Source organism: Harmonia axyridis, chromosome 4, assembly GCF_914767665.1.
Source record: "Harmonia axyridis chromosome 4, icHarAxyr1.1, whole genome shotgun sequence".
NCBI classification, from domain to species: domain Eukaryota; kingdom Metazoa; phylum Arthropoda; class Insecta; order Coleoptera; family Coccinellidae; genus Harmonia; species Harmonia axyridis.
This window is the reverse complement of record NC_059504.1, coordinates 11,806,976-11,831,478: the sequence shown is the minus strand read 5'-3', so window position 1 is coordinate 11,831,478 and position 24,503 is coordinate 11,806,976. Positions and strand designations below refer to the sequence as shown.

Sequence of the window (24,503 nt, the reverse complement as noted above, 5' to 3'; positions counted from 1 at the left end):
TTTTTTTTTTTTAAGATCAAGTTACTCGAAAACGGCGCTTTGTAGGAGAAAATATGAAGAGTACTTTTATTTTCCAAATTGGCCAAATATTATTCAATGAACGTTCAAATTACTTTTAAGAGTTGGGTTCTCCGAATTTCTGGTATTTTTATGTGATGTAATGTTCATAATGAAGAAACTAAAAGATGTGTAGGGAATCTTGTGTTCGGAGAAGATGTATCACATCAAGGAAAAGCTATATTTCAAAAATCATTTCCTTCTATAGAACCATTTACGAGATATAGCTGAAAATCACATTTTTTTATCGATTTTCAACAGCCTGTATCTTTGTAACCGGGCCGAATCGGAAAAAACTATAAAGGAAAAAAGTGTTTCTTTTGACCTCAGGAATCTTCGGTTGAAATATATGTACAAGTCAAAGACTCACCCTGTATATATATATATATATATATATATATATATATATATATATATATATATATATATTATATAAAATATATAGATACCCAAAGAACTTTTTCTCTCAATTTTTCGTTCAATTATTTTCTGTTTCTGTTTGAAACGAAATTATCCAGATGTGTTAGTCCATGGGGAAATCATTACAAGTCAACTTCTAGACTCCGGATTCAGATACATACACAAAAAACTATTTCTTCATATTTTTAGTTTAATCATTTTTGGATGTCCATTTCACACTTTCTTCATTGAACATACTTGAGTCGTATAGTTTTTCTCACTTTCATTTTTTGTTCCAAACGAAACTATCCAGATGAAACCCATCAACGCTTCTCCAACAACCGCCAAAACGTCTCATTTACAATACCAACGCTCCGAACGATTATTTTCTTTGGTGCAACAACTCCAGCCAGTGTGGCCCCCATAAACTATGCCGAGGAAATTCCGTAACTCTATTTCCAGATCCAGTCTATCGAAATCGAAAGGGTTCTTGGAACGCCAGCCGACTCCGGCAACGTAATAACTTTAAATTACATTTTACCGACTCACTTACTTGAGCCGTTAATTTCAGTTTTGATTTATTCGATTTAAGATAACGTCCCTCTTCCCCTTCTAGGAGTCTTCCGGAGGAGAGGACGATAATTCAGATTGAGGACGTCGGCGTCGATGGAAAAATTTTCGCTGCCTCCGGAACACTCCGCGAAATTTATTCAATTACGTAGAGGGGGGAGGAGCGGACCTGTTCTGTCGTTCACGAGTGACAGAACACGTTAATGACATATTTTGGGGGGTTTTGGGTGAATCGTCTTAGAGAGATCTTTCGAATGTGGCTGAGAGACATATTTTCGAAAAAATGGGGGATCCAGTCGGGAGCTTTTTAGCTTCCCACAAGTGTGAGAAAATGACTTTTTTCTAATTCTGTGGAAAATCCGTTCGTTTTCAAGGGTGGTATCCAGGAAAGGGTTGGGCTGTGGAAAGACATATCTTATTTTCATACGAGCATTCACCTCCTGAATTTTGTCACATTAATTTAGAAACACCCTGTATGTAGACTTTGTATACACCAAATAAAGGTCTTAAGTTGAACTGGAAGTTCATTCAATTAGAGGCCTAATGAATTAACAAGAGTTATAAAAAATGGTTTTGTACCCTCGAACTTTCAATTACCAGTAGGTATTCAAATTTTTGAGTCAGTTATTTAGGAAGTTGCGATGTAACGAAACGAGTTCTATAGCAATTTATAATAAAAATATAAAGACAAAGAGTGTTTCATTTTTGAACTGTTTCAGCTGTAACTATTCGGTAATTTATCATGATCTCAGAGTAATACACATAGATAGAGGGAGCATATGTCATTTTCAGTAAGCAACTTTTGTCCTCAATCTGAACTATCAAATTTGACATGAAGCCAGCGGAAATGTAAAAATATCAGTGATACGATATTTCACTCAATTCGCGAGTTTCTCTACAGAGAACGCACTTCTAATGTCCCATAGTGAATCAACGTTTCATATCAACCCAAAATATATTGAAATAAATACCTAAATATATCAAAAATTCAGAAAACGAACGTCAAGCGCGACAAACGACGTGAAACATCCGATGACACTACGAGAGCAAAAGTTGCCAAACCTTGGATTTCAGCAGGTAGTTACAGAAAATGATGAATATTCAGCTTATTATAAATGCACCACATGCAAGAATTCCAAATACGTTTTTACGTCTTTATTTTTAATTTTAGTAAACACGCATTTACAGCCTTCGACAAGACTTTTTGAATAACATTTTCATTTGAAAATTCATAAATTTCGGAATGTTGAATAATGCATATATTTATTTTCCATTAAAAGTTCATCTAATTCTTTTTTTCCATTCCAAAAAAAAATAATAAACAAGGTCTTCACTCTACTTCTCTTTTTAAATCGATGGTCCCCAGCCTAAAATGAAGTATACTATATATGAAGTATATGAACTGATAGCTGAAACGGTTTTAACTCCTCTCAATGAAGTTTTCATTCACTTCGCAGATAAATCATTTTTTAATCTGTCGTTCGAACATACCTCTAAAAATTCTATGCACGCCCGAGTTAAAGAATTGCAGCAATGCACCAGTCATCAATCAAACGATGATTCATCACCGAAATCGACCAGACTAACATTCGCCAACGTCGAAACCGCAGATGAGCCACAAATTGTTGTGATCATACCATTCATAATAATTAGCTGCATTAGTCAACGATATTGGAGCTATTTTGAGCACTTATCATCGGTGAGCTTGACTAATGACTATAGGTGGGATCCAGATTGCTAGTGTATTTCCGGGTAACTTGGAAATACGATGAATTTAATATATTTATAGTAGTAAAAGCCAGGATTTTGTCGGAAATAATTGAATTTCCAGTAGAAATATTTTTTGAGACATATCGAAAGTTTTGAGTATGGGTGATCCTAAATTGGAGGTACATACAAAAGAAAATGAGAGGTTCTTTGGATTATCGTAAAAAAACTCCTATAAACGTGAGCCCGCAAAAGCTTTGTTATCGAGATACAGGGTGTTTCTACTTTTTTGTGGTGATTACACTATTTTATCGAATGTTTATTAATCGTTGCTACAGACTGGGTTAATAAGTACCTAAACTTATAATTAATTTATCTACTCCTATTGAATTATATATTCATTATTCAACTGCTTTTGAGAAATTAATAGTACTACATATTAACAAACAGCGTGAGTTATAATAACTCAGTACTATAACTCCCTATAATATATTATTTATATTATTATATACAATGAATGAATGAATGAATTATAGGAAAAGATGGATCTGTGCTTCCATTTGGTTGGCCGAAAAGGAACATTCCATTATTGTTATTGAGGGGGGGAACGTCACTTTGATAATTTTGACGTTTATAGGTGACTTCTAGAGTTTTTCAATAAAGTTCTTCCTCTATTCTTGTATTTTAGTATTTATTGTTATAGTCGTAGATAAAGTATAATATTATTCAACTTGCGGTAATGGTCATAACTCAATTGATGAATTACAACTTCATCTGCGTGAGTTATGACCTACATTACCGCTCGTTGAATAATATACTATTATTCATCACAGCTAACGAATGGATCTTTTTAATAATTTTGATCTTTCTGAAGAGTACTAGGGAATTGTTGGAGATTTTCCTTTCAGAATCGGTAACAGATACAAGAAACCAAAAAGTGTAGTACTGAACCGAAGTTTTTTCACATTTTTCTAAACTACCAGTGGTACACTAAAAAAAAGGTTTTGAGGGAAGAAGCGGACACTTTTCCAGAAAAAATATCACCCTGTAGATTTGCATTTTAATTTAGGAATATCTGTGCCAGAGTCGAGTTGAATAATTTGTGAAGGAAAGCTGCTATGAGAAAATAAAACTTTTACACCCTGTATCTTGAAAACAAAGCGTTTGCGGGCTTATGTTTAGAGGACTTTTTTGTTAAAAAGGTACGAGGAATCTCTCATTTCCGTTTGTACCTCCAATTCAGAAACTTCCTCTATAATTTTGGGGGAATTCGTTATCTGAATGAACCTCAGCTTGAAATTTAATAATCTTCTAATAGCCTCTCTGCGGAATTCGCTTATGTGGTTTTCCTAATGCTGTTCGGCTCTCCAGCACTACGCAGTTATGAATTGGATATTGCAGAATAGCAAATAATTCATGAAATAATTTATTGTTGCCATATAACTCGATTATTTATCTCAATATTAGTTGACTCGGCAGACCTTGTCCAACCAGAAACCTTCTGGCTTCGTTTTAATGGCAAAAGTGATTTAGAAAATATCAAGACACTTTAGTCATTATAAATTTAATTAATATGGACTCTCATAATTACATTAGCATATTTGAACAAATTTGCATATTGTTTATTTTCAGTAGAAATATCAAACATATTGAATTATAACGTATACGATCATTGAATGTTGAAATCACACTTCATTGTCTACCTTTTCGAATAAAATTCAAACAATAAAATACGCTTATATCGTATTCTGATCTTTCGCTTCTTTAATGATATCTCGGAAAGGGTTGGGCTGAGGAAATTTTTTTATAGGAAAGGCATATCTTAATTTCATACGAGCATTCACCTCCTGAATTTGGTCGGATGAATTTAGGAACACCCTGTAGAATACAATGGATTCTTCTACATTCTCTGAGCTTCTTAGAGGTCTCACAAAGGCCTAGAAGAATCGGTTTAGAAAACACAAGAAGCTGATTCAAATTAAATATTTATAAAATTAAAAGCTTTTTTTTCTGTCATAACTTCTTAATTAAGTAGTTTTCGACCAGAACGTTCATTTTCAAAGTTGTAGATATAGACCATTAAATTCTCTACAATTTTGTATTCACAGTCTTTCTCATAAACCCAATATCATCAGACGAATTTTCCCAAAATGTCGAAAATTGACAAAAAACAAAGGGTTTGACCCTCTTACTAACAATTACCAGTTATACTATGGTAATTATAGTAATTACTCATCAATATCGACATATTGAACATAGGGAGGTGGAGGGATGAGGTAGCTTTGACTGAAAGCCTATGTTTATGTTTATGTAGATATTTCAATGATATCACCTTACTGTCAATTGCTATCAACCCATAATTATTTTGAATCTTAATAATCAGATCAACTGGGTAAAATCAATAAATACCATCTAAGAATTAATTGAAAATAATGATTTTATATAACCCGAAAAAAGTCCGAAAATGTTGGGGTTCTTCGGCCCTCATGAAGTTAGCACAGGGTCCTCGTGTTGGATAACTCGACAGAGTCATCCCACAACACCCCCAAACAATCTGTAAAATTTTCATCAAGTTCGGATTTTTTTCCAACAGACCCCACTTTTTTTGCTTTGACTACTGGACTATACATTTGATCGACTATATCTATGATCTACAACTTTAAGAATGATTGTTTTGTTCGAAAACTACTTAGTTTGAAGGTTATGAGCAAAAAACTGAAAAAAGTCCAGAAATTTTGAGGTTCTTCGGCCCTCCCTAAGTTACCACAGGGTCCTCGTGTTGGGTAACTTGACAGAATCATTCCACAACATCCCCGAACAACCTGTAGAAGTTTCATTAAGTTCGGAATTTTTTCCAGCAGACCCAACTATTTTGTATTTGTCTACTGGACTAGTAGTATAACCTTCTGAAAATTTGACAGGCGAGTAGAAAACATCTTATAGCATGAAAGCAAAAACCGCCCGATATAAAAACACAAATCAACATGATCTAAAAAAACCAGATTCCTTCAGAATGTGGTTAGCTTCCCCAAAACTTCCTGAACAACAATATTTACGACTATCCCATCTCATCTCCGGACTTCTCACTGCCTCTTTGTATCTTTCCGGGAACCCCAATCGGATCAACGTCGATAAAATATGCGAATAAAGAAATCGCACAGGCTTCTTCAGCCCCGCCAGAACGAACAAATAAAGTCGCTATAAAGCGAAAGTTGCCCACTACGATCCTCCCAACGACTACATAAATTCCTCAGCTGATTACCAAAACTATCCCAATTACGTCCGACTTCAAACGCGCGATCTTCGACGGCGACCCGAGAACTCCGCCTCGAGATGGCAAAGCGAGAATGTTCCGGCAGTCGCCGGGTCGAATCAATACACGCTATCGAAGGCGCCTCGGCTCGTATATACGGAGCTCGATGCGGAGTATATTTCGGCATCTGCTTATGCGGGGTGGGAGGTCGCGTCGACTACCACTGGCGGTCTCGCGCCGTAAAAAGGCGCCCTTTGGGGGCACCCCGACCATTTTTCGATGTCGCGCTAGAGTGCATTCCTCGTAAAAAATCTACGAGAACGTTCTGACGTCGTGTGTGTAGGGGGGCGGGAATGAGAGGGATCAAAGGAGATCTATGCGGATGGGTGTAATTGAGAAGTTCGCGCGTTTCGAGATTTACGTCGAGGAGAGAGTGAAAGACGGCGATTCGCGGATTTTATGTATGTGTGTACTTTGATCGGGCTTCTTCTGGTTTAGTTGTTCGTTTTACCCAGTTGTAACTATTACAGAATATTATTATTATCCCCGGCTTCAACTCTTCGCGTAGGAAAGAAAAATCTCCTCGCCGTCGGCTTTTCACTCCCCGCTATGAGGATCATTCACTCAATCCCAGATATTTAAAATAATAGAAGGGTAGAGCTCGGTCGTGTCTGGTCTTTGTGGTTCCTTTGGTTCTCGTCGAACTTCTGGTCCTCTTACACGCAATCCTTGGACCTGTTTGTCGCCTCCTAGGAATTTTCTTACCGACCTTGCATTACCTAAAAGAACAGCTTTTTGCATTATATTACATATATACTCACTAAGTCCTAGTTGCTTGATGTTCCTCTTGAGATTTTTGGGTACTATTTCTGTTGTTGAGATGGAATTTAATTGGAATAGTTCTCGTTGGTATCATTCCCCACTGCCGCTTCATCTGAAAGTCAAGGTCCCTATATTTTGAAATTTTCTCGACCGCCCTTTGACGCATATTGTTGTCATTTGATATTGCTACGTCGATGAGTATTGCTGTCTTTTGATGTTTATCGACTAGTAGTATATCTGGTTTGTTGTGTTAGTCAAAACTGTACGATCCCAGTACAGTTTATACGTCGATGAGTATTGCTGTCTTTTGATGTTTATCGACTAGTAGTATATCTGGTTTGTTGTGTTAGTCAAAACTGTACGATCCCAGTACAGTTTATAGCGTTCGTTTGCCAGAATAGTCTCCGGTTGGTACTTGTAGAATGGCTTTCAGAATGAATTATTTCTAATTTGGTTGCTAATTCTCAGTGTAGTATCTTTCCTACTGCATCGTGTCTCTCTTTATATTCATTTCCTGCAAACATTTGATATTCTCCCGTGATATGTTGGATTGTCTCATTCGTTGGATACCCATATCGGCATCGATCGTCAGTAATAGTTCGGTCCTTGATGATATGCTTGTAGTAATTTCTCGTTGAATTCACTTGATCTTGGTTGGCTAGAAGAAAACCTACTGTTTTTGGGTACATCGCACCAGATGTGAGCCAATAGTTCGATGCTTCAATGTCCTGTATGATCCTGGTTCCAGTGGTTCACCTCGTTTAAATGTCGTCCATGTAGGGGCTTTTCTCTCCATCTTTGCAGTTTTTCGTGGATTGTCTGGTGGTTGTGTGACAATTGCTCTTTGTGCAGTTAAAAAGGTGTTATTTCGTCTGCTTTACACAATATTTTGTAGAACTCTGACGTGCCTGATTTGTCTGAAGTATGTTCTTAGGCATTTTATTCGCCGACGAACATATTCCATGTCTAGCAGACCTTTGCCTCGGCAGTGTTGTCCTCTCAATGCTACTTTTTGGATGGTGCTTGTGTGCTTCTGTCATCAAGGGTCTCATTTTGCGTTGCAGGTTTTCTATATCTGTTCTACTCTATGGAATTATACCGAAAGAGTATGTTATTATCATTATTACAGAATGATAGATTTTGAGAAATCTTTCGAATATAAATCTTAAAAGGATTTAATGTAATGCCGAAACCGTTCACGGCTGGATTTTTCAACCGAATTTGAAGATCCAAGCTTTCAACATTTGTCTAGTTGATTTTTCCCCTGAAGTTCCACTAACTACTGCGGTAAGCGTCTTCAGAGGTTTCGAGGTGGTAGATTGTATGGATTTCCCCCATATGAATGTCGATTGTGTCCTGATGCAGTATTTATAGTTCTTCTTTGTAACTAGGCGCTATGAACTATTGGTGTTTCTTCTCTTCTGTTGGTATTATTTGAATTTATGTATATTTCGATGGCTTCCATATTCATTCCCGGGTAGTAGCTCTTGATATCCAATAGAATTTCTGTCTTTGAGGATGAGATGTTGTGTCCGTTGGCGAGAGCATATTCGGCAGGTGTAGAGTCATCCCTTTATTTTAATCGATCGAACGAAAAATGAATACATTGATAACACTAGAGAATAATTTGGAATATACTTTTAAAGAGGTATATTGTCAAGTCTACTTCGAAAATTAACCAAACATAAGTTTCCAAAAAATATATTATAAATCTTTCGAGCAAAGATTATTTCTATATTTCACTTATTGTAAGAATTTTAACTATTTCACTAGTAGGAATAACTGTTCAATAAGAACTCATTCAATATTGAGAGACTGAAAACAATTTCATTCTATTCCACTGCAAGAACATCGAAATTATCTTATGCTCTTCAGTTATTGCCAGTCCCATACCTATATTTAGCTTATCACAAATGCATTTCATCATGCTTTGTCTACCGTGTAACTAGAAACAGCGGTTTCTTTGTTTTATCAAGAAGTACACAACATGTAGGTATGTGCCTTATTGCACTATTTGTTTTACTTACAGATTCGTTTCCCTACTGCATATTCATTTGATGTAATGCATCCAAGTAATATGGTTGTTATTTGTAAAATGAGATTTGAATTAGTTCGAGGATGAAATTGTTATTTTCCTGGAATTGAGATGGGCTCTTCGCAACTTCAACATTTCTGGTTTTTTTTATTTGTACACTAAAAACTAAGTGATACCTACTTTTCATTGTTAATCTTTATTATGTTTCATCTATGTCTGTAATTTTATCGAACTTAAATTTGATTCTGTCCGTCCGAGAACAGAATAACTTTCGAACGCAAAGACCTAGAAACTTGAGATCCGGTTCGGATCCTCGAATATAGAAGATATTGCACACTGTGAATTTCTTCTTCCTTTTCTTATTCTCTAAGTTGTATGCCTTCGCAATGGTATCTGCACACTAATTAGAGAAGGGGAGAGATATTCTCTATTGTATCTTTCTGATCACCTTATGAATGAGAAAGAACTCTAAGATTTAATTCTCTATTAATCCTCAGAAAAATCGAAATATATATAAAGATCCAGTAAGTAAGCTGTGATTAATGAATTAGTTTCAAAGTTTTGGTTTTTATTTACCCAATCTGTAGCGAATATGCAAAGAATTCCATAACACCCTGTATTCAGGAACACACTGTATACCCCGGTCCCGAAAGAACCTCATATAACCTCCGAAACACGGCTGTAAACTCATTAAATCTCCAATATCCGAGCCTTATCGATTAGCTGCCCCAATTTCCTCCTAATATCCAATCCGTTATCCATGAAAATATCACCTGGGCTGCTCCTTCTTTGCCGGATCGTCCATTGAGGTGTAAATGAGCCGGGGCGAACCCAATTTTCCATTTTCCAGCCGTATCTCTGGCGAATTTTCCGCCAAGAAGAAAATGATTCCGACGACGTCCCGATTTCGCTTATTAAACAAGGGAAGGAATATAATGGCTTTGAAGTGGCGGCGGGTTCAAAAGAACCAGCCGTTGCAGCAGGTCGAAGGAGGCCTCGGACAGCGGAAAAGTTCAAAGGCTAATAACTGGAAGGGGCGAACACTTCATCGGAGCGCAACATATCTGGAATGGAATCGCCATTTCGAGATTGCTTTACGCTATGGGCCGGCCTTTATTCGAGGTTATTATTATTCGAAAAAGGGCCCGGAAGGGGGTAGATGGTGGGGATATATTTGAATATTTCGGAGGCCTGAGGGGAAGGAGGGGTATTAGTGGTTTCCGCGTAGGTGGACGTTTTTGTTTTTCTCATTTCTTGGGTTTTCTTGTGGATGACTGGACTGATCTGAAGCATCTTTTATGGTGGAACAATACAACCTGCGTAGGCAGAAAGAATGTGGGGATTTTGGAGCTTTGGTGAATCCCTTGTATCGATATGGAATTCTTTGTGGTTCAATAGGCAAGTATCCCTATTAGAATCTAAAACTGCAAGATTTGCAGAAAAAAATAAGGAAGTCAGGAGCTTAAAAACGTTCATTGCTTCATGCTAAATACATTTTCACAATTCCATACCAAGCTTCGAATCGTTATTACATATCACATGGCGAATATTCATCCATATCGAATCTACAGGATGTCTTATTTAAAAGTGTCGACCCTCAATAACTCAACAACGAATAAGAATTAGTGAAAACACTGAGACAGGACGATTTTTGATGAAAGGGGGACATGCTCTGGGATACAAAGCTACTAGCAACTCCCTGGAGGGGGTTGCAACCCCATCAGCAGTTTGGATAGGAAAAGTGGGTAGTTACATACAAATGGCTTCAAATTTGCATGAACCTGCAGTTTGTGTTCTAAAAAGTGTATATTCACAAAGTTATAGGGTGTTTTTATGTAATAATGGTAGGTGCCGATAAAACTGAATAAAACGAAGATGTTCTAATCGATCGTATAATTTCTATTGAGAGAAAATTTCTTATCGAACAGTATTAGTAAAAATTTACAATAAATTTTCAAATTTCTCACCATTAAATTGCATGCAGCATTAAGAAGGTGATTATTTTTGGTTCCAAAACAAAGCAAAAACAAACAATAAGGTGATTAAAAAGTTTTAAATGACTTTTTTCTCTTCACGCTCATCAGAATCTGCACTGCCAGGTGTAGGCAATACGCAAAGAGATTATTGCTTTCAGAATATTTCGTTTCAGTATTCTGTATTGCAAAATTATTAAAGGTGCGTTTTATCAGTTCTTAATAAAAATTACAAAATGGTTTACACGTTGGAGGAGAGAAAGGAAACGTTGAAAATTTATTTCCAGAACAATAACTGTACTAGGACTACTTCGAGGTTTTAATGAACGACGTAATTTCTCTGCTCCAAAAGCAAATCATTGAATAATTATTCCAAAGTAAATACTTACTGGTGACCATTCATCCTTCAAGTAATGAATGATTGACACAACTCACCTGAAAATAAAGAAACAGAATTAATTTTCAACTTTCAATCAATTCAATTTCTTGTGTTTACAACAATATTTCTTTTTAAAGATGATGTTTGGTAATCTGTACAAAAATTTAGTACACACAGCTTTTTTCACAAAAAAAAATCAGTGAAAGTTTCTTTCCCAACTGTATCTAGCCAAATCCTAACAACATTCGCTCCATTTCACTCCAAGATTTTCCGAATTATTCCATTCAACCCTGAATCCAATCTTTTTCATCCACAATACGTCATCAGAACAGGGCATAAGTCAAGATGTCACCCGACCTTCGAAAAAAACACCATGAATCGGAATATCCATTCGTCCTCTCATCTAAAAAATTGCATACGCTCTCTCCAGCGACTCAAATGGACCAGACAAGAAAAAGTAGTGGTAGCAATTTACATAATGCAGTATTCAAATTTAGGGGAAAATTCGTGCAAGCTACTTGAAACGGGGTGTGATGAATGTAGTTTCACACTACGAACAAGAGGGGAGTCTAGACAGATTATCCGTCAGCCATTTGTATTCAAATGAAATAGTTTCAAGTGGTTGAATTTTTCAGTTCGCGAAAATGTAAATTGGGCACTAGAGGGGGAAATTTCTCTTAGAGTTAGTTTCGGAGTTGGCCTATACTCGGTAAAAACAGCCAAGATGTTACTGAATAAATTTGGACATCAATCTATCGAGTTTCATCGTCATGTTTGTCTTTACGTGCGGCTGCTGCTTTATGTTTTTTCAAAGTTTCAAGATGTGAACTATATTTTCTTATTTATATCTTATAATGTCAGTTCATAATGTTAGAGTTTGATTTCCTTAAGTCACTTTTTGTCACTTCAAAATAATATATAAGGTATCAACTCAGAGTAATAAACATAGACAGAGGGAGCAAAGTAAGCAAATTTTGTCCCCAACATGAACTATGACATTTGACATGATAGGATATTTCACTCAATTTGCGAGTTTCTCCACAAAGAACGCATTTCTTATATCCCACAGTGAATCAATGTTTCATATTAACTCAAAATATATTGAAATAAATACCTAAATGAATCAGAAATTCAGAAAACAAACTTTAAGAGGGCCAAACGACGTGCAACAACCGATGACACTAGGAGAGCAAATAATAAAAGTTGCCAAACCTTGGATTTTAGCAGATAGATCAAGAAAATAAGAAATATCCTGCTTATTATGAATTCGACAATTAGGAAAAATATATATTTCCATATTTGATCGGGAATCACTCAAATAAATATATTTCATTCAATATAATATACATTCATAATGCTATAGTGAAATTCTAGATTTGAAAATATATCACAATCCGACAACGTAATCTAACTATGTTGGGGACATGTAAAAATTGCAAATACTTCCTCTATCTATGTTTATTACTCTATGATTCAAGCAGAAGAATTTCTACTTGATTACTGAAATGAGAGAATTGACGTTCAGAAAAAAGTTATTTCTGTTATTTCAGTTTCTGTGAATACCAATTCCTAAAACTCACAATTTCGTCCGATGAAAATTTCTACAAAACTGTCAACTGAAATTTCCTTCATGACCTCATTCCGGAAATAACGATGTACTTCCCCACCATGAATTTTTTAAAGGATATGTCCGTCATATCCACTCGACAGCACCTCTAAAAAGTAATGCAGCATTTGCCCTGCCTACAGAAATCAATGTGGCGGACGAAAGTAGGACAACATGAAATATAAATGTCAAAAAAGGGCTTTTCATCGATGTTGTTACCAGATATCAAGAACCATTGCATTATTCAACTAACGTTTGGATGGAGGTCCGATACTGGATCCTCCGCACAATATGTGTACATATATGTAGAATGTATGAGGTAGGGGTCATGCAAAGAGCAATGACCTATGGCATGCTATTAGGATATGAGCATATCATAAAATCTTCTTATTTACTCTATGACCTATAGGAAGTGTTGGAGAGACAACAAAACATATCCTTATCTGATTGTTTTGCCGTAAGAATATTTGATGAGATTCTGTTACAATATACGACATTATACTTAAAAAATATTCGAGAAATAATACGGAAAGTTCTTAATGATTTCCAACTGTGTAAATCTTCATCGATCCAAATCATCATCAATACTCTCAGAATTCATAACTTATTGCCTGAGTATTGAACACATTATAATTTTCACTACAGTGACTCAATAAAACACAGTGGCGACACGAATAGTCTCGTTTTCTATTGGCTCCCGATTTCTGAGTGTTCTAAAATTATTCTATATTCATTAATGTAGGTACTATGGTTTTATTGTCAGTCTGTAATTGTAATAATCTGAATCTATAAATAGTGGAACCATTGCCCTTGGACTGACCTTTTTAATCCCTTAACTCGGGTAAGTATGAGAAAAAAATCATACTTCCTCCGTTACATATAAAGTTGGACTTAATGAAACAATTTGTGAAAGCTCTTGATAAGAATGGCTCATGTTTTGCATATATAGGGGTAAAATGCATCAGTTAATCACAGAAAAACTCAAAGCAAGGATATTTGACGGCCCACGAATAGGACAATTAATTAAGGATTCTTCCTTCATAATCCTTCAATGAATCAAGTTGAACGAGAGGCTTGGACATACTTGTAGCAGTTGTAGAATTTTCTAGGCAAACATAATGCTCAAAACTATGTTGAAATGGTTAATAAGATGCTCAATAGTTTCAAATCCTTAGGTTGCAATATGAGTATTAAAATACACAGCCACATAGACCGTTTTCCAGAAAATTCAGGAGACATGATTGAGGAACAAGGTGAAAGATTTCACCAAGAAATTAAAATTATGGAGGACCACTACCAAGGAAGATGGGACATGCACATGATGGCAGATCTACTTGTGTTAACTACACTTACGAATATGAGTTGAAATAATGTAAGTTATATTGCTCTAAAATTGTTTACCTTAAAAACTTGAGCTCTTAGGTAAATTCAGGTCATCAAATTGATATAGCATCAGCTCAAGAAACCTCGACACTAAAACAGCTGTTCCTCTGATAATTAGTCAAAGGCTTTAAGTGGAGCCCCGTTAATTCACAAGAAGGCTTTAACCATGGAAAGTGCTGAGAAAAATGCTGCAATGTACAGCGGCGTGATCTCAAAGCACGCAATTGGCGAATGAATGAACGAGCGCTTACAAACACCAGACCTCTCGTCAGTGCTTTCTTCATGTTTCAATTATCATAAGACATATTATCACCTAAACAATTCAAGACCAACATCTGCCACAAGGGCATAGATCTTTTTTTTCTTGGGGAGATAATGGGCAGAATGGGCAAAGAAGTACCAAAACATAAAGTTGATTTATTCGTCACAGCTTACTAACTGGATGCTTATAATAATTTAAATTCTCTTGAGGATTACTACAGGTCCATTCGAATTTTTTTTCTCGAAGAAGTGTAGTACTAGACCAGAGTTTCTTTTCACATTTTTCTAAAATACCAGTGCATCATCAAAAAACAGTTCTGGAGGAAAGAAGCGGGTACCCTTTCAAACAAAATATCTTCCTGTAGATTTGCATACAAAATAAGCGTACCACAAGATGAATATGTATGTGAAGGAAAGGTGCTATGAGAAAAAACTTCAATACCGGCATCTCAAAAACTAATCTTTTGGAATTCATGTTATAGGACTTTTTTTCTTGAAATGTTCCGAGAAATCTGTCATTTTCATTTGTACCTCCAATTTAGGAACACCTTTTAGATATGATCAATTCAAAACTGATATCTGCACAAATACATTGCAATTTGAATATATAATATTTTGAATAAATTGTATAACACAGCCCAGAAAATTTTTCGATGCGAATTACTCAGTTCAGTTCTTTGTTAACTACAGTATTGAAAATGTTAAAAAAAAACCGAAAACAACGGGTAAGTGTATACCGATGACGAATGCAAAAATCTAAGATTAGCAAATAAGGGGCGACGCCCACAAAGCGGATAGATGAAGGAAAATAATAAACCTCGGACATAGACGTGCTCGTAGTGCAATAAAAGTACTCATCTTGAAAGCGATAATGAACTCATAAACTCTGAAAGGGTTCGATTTCTTGTTGCCGTGTCGATTTTAAAGAAAAGGAAAAAGAATATTGTTTGATTTTATGGAAGAATTTCCGTTCTTCATCTTTGAGATAATTCTGGAATTTTTTATTTCGGAAATTTTGGGCGGTATTCCCCATTTCTACGCCCTTGTCTTTAGACATATCACCTTAACAATTCAAGACCAAGAATAGGGAGGAGACTATGGATCTGACATCCCTACTTTCCTTAAAAACAAAAAAATAACGGTATAACCGTGATTATGTCACGTCACAACACGTAACAGCTATCCGGCAGAATGTCACTGTAGCATTATCAACAACGTGACCTCCCGCCTTCACACATTATTTATATCCACAAAAGCACCTCACCCGTGCTCCGACCTTTCGATCAAGTTGACCCAGTTCTGGGTAACTGGTTCGTCGATATTATCCACATCCGACACAATTTCTGCATCGGATTCTGGCCGTCCTGTTCGTGCCGCCTAAAAATACAATAATGTCATTTCCAATGGCACGAAAGGCACGTGATATAGCATCTGTATGAAGGGAAAGAATTTTGAGGACACTTCGACGAAAGTGAAGGTGTTTATGGAAGAGAGTGCGTGGATTGAGACGTGTTTCTAGGTCCCCCCTTTTGTGTTTCGTTGAAGTTTTATGGAGGTGCTTTATTGGGTCTGGGGTAGATCCCCGAGGGGAGGTTCACAGGATGGTTTTGACTTGGGTGTAGTAACCGTAAAATTGAATTAATAATAAAATTTGAATTTCAAATTTCTTTTTGTGTTTCTTTTAACCGGAAAATATTTCGTTTTATCAGACAACATATTGGACTGGTGAAAGTCAAGATCCAGAGAAAACTAAAGGGAAGAATTAGATAATATCTCTTCATCTTGACTTTTGCAAGACCTTCGGTCAGCTATCCGTTATTCTTCGTTATCATTATAACAAGTATTCTTTTGTTGCATCAGAAGTTTAGATGCCAAATTGCTCATTAAGGTCTGGCAATTCATCATGAATCGTTCAACGACAGAACGCTGCTTCCAGATTGTGGAAATTCACATAAAAAAAACTATTCGTGAACCATGATTATATAAAAAAAACACGTAATACCTATCCGGCAGAATGTCACTTTAGCATTATCGCATTAACAACATGAAGTTCATAGAGCACTCTATCCATTTTACAATCAATATGATCGGTCAATTGATCAAGGCAATTCTTGCAGTTATTGATCGTTTTCGCAATAATTTTACTCTTCTCGATTTAAAACCATCAACAAGACAAGGAAATGTGCGTAAGGAAGAGAATAATGCCGCTGTTATTGGTTTATGCCAACAAACCAGCAACTCTTGAAACCTTAAAGCTACAATTGACTCCATACGGCCAGATTTATTGGAAAAAGTGAAAAATTGGACTCCTTCAATATGAAGAAATCTGTGGCTGAGGCTTATCGAATACACTCAAATACCTATGGTGAGGCCGCTATTAGTGAAAGAACGTGCCGAGAGTGGTTTCAACGCGTCAAGAACGGCGATTTTGACGTCGAAGACCAACATAGCGGTGAAAGAGAGAAGGTTTTCGAAGATGCAAAATTGGAGGCATTACTTGATTAAGACTTTTGTCAAACGCAACAAGAATTGGCAGGATAATTAGGAGTGAACCAACAAGCCATTTAATAAACGCCTGAAGGTCATGGGAATGATTCAGAAACAAATAAATTGGGTGCCGTACGAGTTGAAGCCGAGAGATGTTGAACGGTGTTTGTTTGCTTGTGACCAACTGCTTAGAAGGCAAAGACGGAAAGGATTTTTGCATCGCATTGGGACTAGAGACGAAAAATTGGTTCATTACGATAATCCCAAGCGCAGAAAATCATAGGGATATCCCGGCAATGCTTCCACTTCGACTGCTAAACCGAATATTCACGGTTCCAAGGTCATGCTCAGTATTTGGTGTACCACCAGGGCGTAGAGTATTATGAGTTCTTCAAACCGACTTAAACAATCACAGGGGATTTTTATGGAACGCAATTAATGCGTTTGAGCCGAGCATTGAAAGACAAACGGTCGTCATACAACGAGAGACATAATAAAGCGATTTTACAGCATGAAAATGCTCGACTCCATGGTGCGAAAGTGGTCATGACATACTTGGAAACGTTGAAATTTTCGATCAATCGTCACAGCCTGGCTGACCAACACTCCCGGTCTTATGAAGAAGTAAAAAATGGGATCGATTCGTGGATCGCTTCAAAAGATGACCAGTTTTTTCAACTCTTGATTCCTACGCTGCCCGAAAGATGGGAAAAAGTAGTGACCAGCGATAACCAATACTTTGAATCGTAAAAGTATAACCAGTTTTTTACAAGAAAGACTCAAAAAAAACGGCGGAAGCAAAATTGTATGCCCCTATGTTATTATTTAAAGTTCTAAAGCACCCCTATTACTTTAAATCAACGGGGCACAAATAGTTCCTAAATGTAGAAGTAAAACACCCTGTACCTCAGATAGGAGACCAATTCTATTCGTTTAATTAAATCTTCATATTCTCTGGTCAAGATTCGACAGATGAAAAAATTCGAATAACTCATGATCTTGAATATATATTTTTTGTAGAATCGTATTTCTGCACAACGAGCAAAGCTAGAACGTATATAAAATTTGATATTCATATTACATTCCCTGTTGATACACTCAATAAACCGTATAGTACCAAGTTCAACCAATGTTCCGAAATACATATATAAACCATCAACATGACTAAGCATCAATTTCCAAGTCGAAGATGATCATGTTCCTCGCTGTTCCATATTGGCATATATACGAAAGAGAATAATCCATTTCCCTCCAGTTTTGCTGCAACAAGTGCAGTTGAACTCTCGCGGTAACCTGTTGCTATTCCTCATTGGCTAGACATATGGTTCACTTCCGGTTTTGCGACGTCTTTGAAATTTCAATTAATGAAGGAAGGAGAAAAAAGGGAGTACCTCGGTGAGCTGAACACATGTAGCTTTGTGAGAACTGTAACCGCGAGCTGTTCCGCAAGAGGCATAACCATAAATTAGTTGCAAGTATGAAGTCGCTAGATGTCAGACCAGTAGAATACGTGTGGGTTTTTTGCATTTACTGTTGAGGCAGGATGAGTTATGCTGGATATTGTTGAAGTTTATGTAGGAGGTTTTTGTGCATATGTCCCTTGAGGATTTCAATGGAGCGTTGGACCTACTGGGTAGTTCTCGGTGCTAATTTCTGAGTGAAACTTTAGATTCAAACTTTGTTAATTGAGGAATTTTTTTTGGTGGTCTTGTCGGTGCAAGTAACGATTAGAAACAAGGGTAACGTGTAAGTTTTATAACACCTTATTCGATAAGTCCCAGGCCTTATAAGTAAACACATATTTTTTCTTGAAATTTCGAGTACTATTCGTCAACATATTTACCTTCAAAAGTGATGTGTACTTGTACTTCAATGACCCTCTTTTCAATGTATTTTCTGCATAAATATTCGTCTTTGCTTTCAAAAAAGGCTTCAACCTCGACAGTCACTTCTTCATTAGAACCAAATTTCTTTCCTTGAAGCATTCTTGTGAGGTCTGCAAGAAGCCAGTGATCACTGCAAGCCAGATCTGGAGAATTAGCTTTTCATATCTGTACTCAACCGATAAAATAACTTTATGTAATATTCATTGTTGGTGGTTCCATCTTTGACAAGAAAGTCAAATGGATTTCTTTATATTTCAGAAAAATACCTAGTGCTGTCGAAATGAAGTTCCATTGGAATCGACAAATCCAGTATCTAAAATATACAGGGTGGTCATTTGAAAACGAAACAGACGAGATTACAGACGAAATAAAGTTTTTCGATAGAAATGCTCGGACAGGTCGATTTCTGTCTCGAGGGAGACAACTTAAGATGTAGGTTACGGACGCATAGCGCTTCAACCCTTGCTGCTAGAACCCCCAATTTTTGAATAGGGAAGATGGGGTGAATGATACCTCAATTTAAAGGTATTTTTATACTGATTTCAGCACAGTAATTGTTTTTTCATTTTATGCATTAGTTCTCGAAATATTCATGCGTTAGTTAGGAAGGAAAAATGTCGATTTTTCACAAAACACTACAAGTGCCATGAAAACACCACTTCATTTTCAAATACTTAGTTAAGAATATTTCGAGAACTAATGCATAAAATGAAAAAACAATTGCTGTGCTGAAATCAGTATAAAAATACCTTTCAAATGAGGTATCACTCACCCCATCTTCCCTATTCAAAATTTGGGGGTGAGGGTTGTAGTAGCAAGGGTTGAAGCGCTATGCGTCCGTAACCTACATCTTAAGTTGTCCCCCTCGAAACAGAAATCGACCTGTCCGAGCATTTCTATCGAAAAACTTTATTTCGTCTGTAATCTCGTCTGTTTCGTTTTCAAATGGCCACCCTGTATAGTGTGTTTGGAATAATTCTCATTCAAAATGATGAAAAGAAATTTTCACCGGCGCGAGAACCACAATTATGGAATATTTCGTTTGATCAAATGAAGATGCATAGTTATAGACAGTGTTAAGAACATGTTTATTCCACATTCAAAACCAAACCAAACGGTGAAGTTCTAAGGAGATTCTGAGATACCGCAACGGTAATGGTGTGAGCTATCAATCGTTATCGCATGGAGAACTGATCTTATTACACTCCAGGGATTTTCATCAATCGTTTTTAATGTTGCACATAGACCTCGCTTTTGCAACGATGACCTATATTCGAAACTAAAATAAAATCAAGGTGAACGTGGTTATAGTTTTTATTTCTGTATTGGGTTTTTCATAGTGAGAAGATCGTTGAAAAATTTGTATTACAATTTAGTGAATTAGTTCTCTGTAAATATAATGAAAATGAAAAAAGCTTATTGATTAATCCAATAACATGTCCTCTGTTATTCCCAGATCTCGATCCATTTGAGAACTGAACTCGAGACGATGTTCCTGAATTGGAGAGACAAAGGGAAATGTGAGATTCCTCAAATAATTTTTTTTAAATGTCCTATCAATATGAGCTCGCAAACGGTGCATTTGCAAGATACAGGGTATGTCTTATAGTCTTACTTTTTTATGATGATTAAACCAGTTTATCGAATATTTATCAATCTTCCCTACAGATTGGGTAAATAGGTACCAAAACTCACAATTGATTCATTCACAGAGCTTATCATTATAATGATTTGGATTTTCCTGAGGATTACTAGAGAATTATTTGAATTTTTTTTTCGAAAAAGCATATCGGTAGCAAATACGACAAAACTACAAGATATCAAAAAGTGTAGTCCTGGACCAAAGTTTCATTTTACTTTTTTCTAAAGAACCAGTGGTTCACTGAAAAAAGGTACGAAGGAAATAAGAAAATAGTATCCCAGAACAAATATCACCCTTGCAGATTTGCATTCAAAATTAGCTTAGCACATGATGAAAACTTTAATTGGAATATCTTTGAGTTCAATATCTTGTAAAAGGAAGGTGCTATGAAAAAAAAAAACTTGAAGAACTTAGGTCAGAAGATTTTGTGCCCTCGTTCAAATTCGTCATCATATAATTTTTCCGTACAATTTCGCATGAACCTTCAAATCAATGATACAATTACGCAATTAATTTGACATGCTAAGAAAACTTAGATTTACGTGATATACTATAAACAAAATGTCATTCATCACACTTCTGGAAATGATAATGTATATATATAAAACCATGCTTAGTTCGATTTTTCCCCTTTCGATAGACGCCAAATCAAGAAAAATGAACATTTTGCATTCAAATTTGTCTATTAAGAGTGAAAAAATGAAAATTTCGGAAAAAATCACTATATTTCCGTGACCACAAAACCATTTTTTACGTAAATAAAGAATAACAATGTCAATATTCCTGCGAAATTAGGCGTTGGTAGTGTTATCAGAATCATAGAAAATTCAGAAAGATCATGGAAAAACCCAGTGACAACATATCATATTGAATTGATATTTTGCGTCTGAATGGAGAATAACAATTCCAAGCTCCTCCAAAAATTTCGTGCTGTAGACACTCGTCTTTCATGTGCAAATTGCAACCTATGGAAACCACATACAGGGTGGCCATTTGAAAACATAACAGACGAGATCACAGACGAAATAAAGTTTTTCGATAGAAATGCTCGGACAGGTCGATTTCTGTTTCGAGGGGGACAACTTAAGATGTAGGTTACGGACGCATAGCGCTTCAACCCTTACTACTACAACCCTCACCCCCAAATTTTGAATAGGTAAGATGGGGTGAGTGATTTGAAAGGTATTTTTATACTGATTTCAGCACAGTAATTGTTTTTTCATTTAATGCATTAATTCTCGAAATATTCTTAACTAAGTATTTGAAAATGAAGTGGTGTTTTCATGGCACTTGTAGTGTTTAGTGAAGAATCGACATTTTGAGCTTCAAAACAACCATGACTGTGGCTTCCTTCCTAACTAACTAACGCATGAATATTTCGAGAACTAATGCATAAAATGAAAAAACAATTACTGTGCTGAAATCAGTATAAAAATACCTTTAAATTGAGGTATCACTCACCCCATCTTCCCTATTCAAAAATTAGGGGTGGGGGTTGTAGCAGCAAGGGTTGAAGCGCTATGCGTCCGTAACCTACATCTTAAGTTGTCCCCCTCGAAACAGAAATCGACCTGTCCGAGCATTTCTATCGAAAAACTTTATTTCGTCTGTAATCTCGTCTGTTTCGTTTTCAAATGGCCACCCTGTATATACAGTTACATCATATTCTAGAGTACAAGTGGAGCACTCAAATGCTCCTGATTTCACATCAGTGATAGCTAAAGCTAGGATTCTCACGTGAGTCGAACGCGAACATTATAATTATATTCTCAACTCAAATTTCGAAAATTACAGCCATTTGGCAACCCAGTATTTCGCTGGAACAAACATCCTAAGATGTAAAATGCTAATAAAATGAACAACAGAAAAAAAAACACTCCAACCACAACGCAGCCAGAGGAACACCCTACACATCTCATACAATTTCCGCAACGACGAAATCACAGAATCGTGCTCTCCAAAACATCCAGCGATTAGGACAGCGGCCAAGTTCCGCCAGAGCGAGAGATAATACACAATTCCTAGAGTTCCGGATACAGACTAGTTAATGTTGAGGAGTGCTTATTCCGGGACACTTTTAATTAAATTTGGTGGGCTATAAACAGGTGTAACGAACTCCGAAAACTCTGTTCTCGCCTCGAGACCATATTGCTCTCTGCACTCCACGGTGTAACTTTGTCGCCAACTTGCAAATTGTGTGGGAACGAACAGGATGTGTTGGCGCGCTGTTGAGATTTGATTGCAGCACTTATTTGCACGTTCGGAATCCCAAACACGCTTCGAACTGTTTGGGAAAACAGTGGTGAGGTTTAAGGAGTATTGATTGATTGAAGCTGCGAATCTCTGGTGAGTCTCGTGAAGGTAGTAGGTATATAAATTGAAGGTATTTGATTTTATCAGTCTGGATCAGAATTTAATTTTGAGCCATTTGGGCGCTTCTTCATTCATGTTATCTGAAAGGAATCTTCGTGTTTTTGTTAATGACAAAAGTAGTAGTTTCAAAACGTTGAATAATGGACTAACGCAAGGATCGGTTTTGTCTACCATACTTTTCAATTTATACTGGTGACATTCCTGTTACCTTATCCCTAATTCATTTATTAGCTGATTCTTCATAGGGGCTGATGCCAGCACTCTTCGTATACTTCTGCTATTGAATACTGTTCTGTTTGATTCAATAGTCCATAAAATTGATTCACAGCTTAACGTTTCTATGAGAATTATCAGTGGAACTATTAGATCTACACCTTATTTTATTTTATTGATCTACACCTTTAGATTCTCCTCATATTCGTAGGCAGGTCTCAGTCAATACATCTTGTGAAAAATTTCATTTCTACCCGAACTTATTTCCAATTGAATCTTACCTCCCAGAAACTAGAATTTCCAAATCAAAGGCATGCAAACCTATCCTTCATGGATGAATACTTTCCCTCAGTCTCTTGAAAGCGACAATGAAATTTGGCGTTCGGAATAGAGTTCTTGTAATGTTTTCAACCAGAGTCTAATCGTTGATCCTTCAGAGACAGTTCCAGGTTTCAATCTCCGTAGGAAAATACAGGGTGGCCATTTGAAAACGAAACAGACGAGATTACAGACGAAATGAAGTTTTTCGATAGAAATGCTCGGACAGGTCGATTTCTGTTTCGAGGGGGACAACTTAAGATGTAGGTTACGGACGCATAGCGCTTCAACCCTTGCTACTACAACCCTCACCCCCAAATTTTGAATAGGGAAGATGGGGTGAGTGATACCTCATTTGAAAGGTATTTTTATACTGATTTCAGCACAGTAATTGTTTTTTCATTTTATGCATTAGTTCTCGAAATATTCTTAACTAAGTATTTGAAAATGAAGTGGTGTTTTCATAGCACTTGTAGTGTTTTGTGAAAAATCGACATTTTGAGCTTCAAAACAACCATGACTGTGGCTTTCTTCCTAACTAACTAACGCATGAATATTTCGAGAACTAATGCATAAAATGAAAAAACAATTACTGTGCTGAAATCTGTATAAAAATGCCTTTAAATTGAGGTATCACTCACCCCATCTTCCCTATTGAAAAATTGGGGGTGGGGGTTGTAGCAGCAAGGGTTGAAGCGCTATGCGTCCGTAACCTACATCTGAAGTTGTCCCCCTCGAAACAGAAATTGACCTGTCCGAGCATTTCTATCGAAAAACTTTATTTCGTCTGTAATCTCGTCTGTTTCGTTTTCAAATGGCCACCCTGTAAAGTGTATTTCAAATTGACTCAATAGAATTGGCCATGGTCGTTGCAGTTGTATTCTTTTCAAATTGCATTATATTGACAGCTCACTATGTGAGCGTGGTGTAGAAGAAACCATTGACCACTAGGTAAATACTTGTACAGCTTATTCTGTAAAGAAATACAAAAACCAACTACTACAACTATACGGGGGGACGAAGTTTTTGCTGAGGTTTTTATATGTACTCCCTTGACTCAAAGTAGTTATGTTAGAAGATATTATTCTTTTTTCTAATTATAGTAACTAGAAATAAAGATGTTTTTTATTCTATTCTAT

At 36.4% G+C, this 24,503-nt stretch overlaps 1 protein-coding gene across 4 annotated transcripts in view; it reads right to left on the bottom strand.

The window, feature by feature from the left end:
- LOC123677412 overlaps nt 1-24,503 on the bottom strand; it is a 350,465-nt gene that overhangs the window by 265,443 nt on the left and 60,519 nt on the right. Inside the window, exon 1 of one of the 4 annotated variants that reach the window (XM_045613912.1) lies at nt 11,206-11,230. The exons of the other annotated variants lie outside the window; for them this stretch is intronic. Coding sequence (XP_045469868.1) covers nt 11,206-11,215 — 10 coding nt within the window. The 5' untranslated portion in view covers nt 11,216-11,230. Of the gene's footprint in view, nt 1-11,205; nt 11,231-24,503 lie in introns of those variants that run through there. 4 annotated transcript variants of the gene reach the window in all.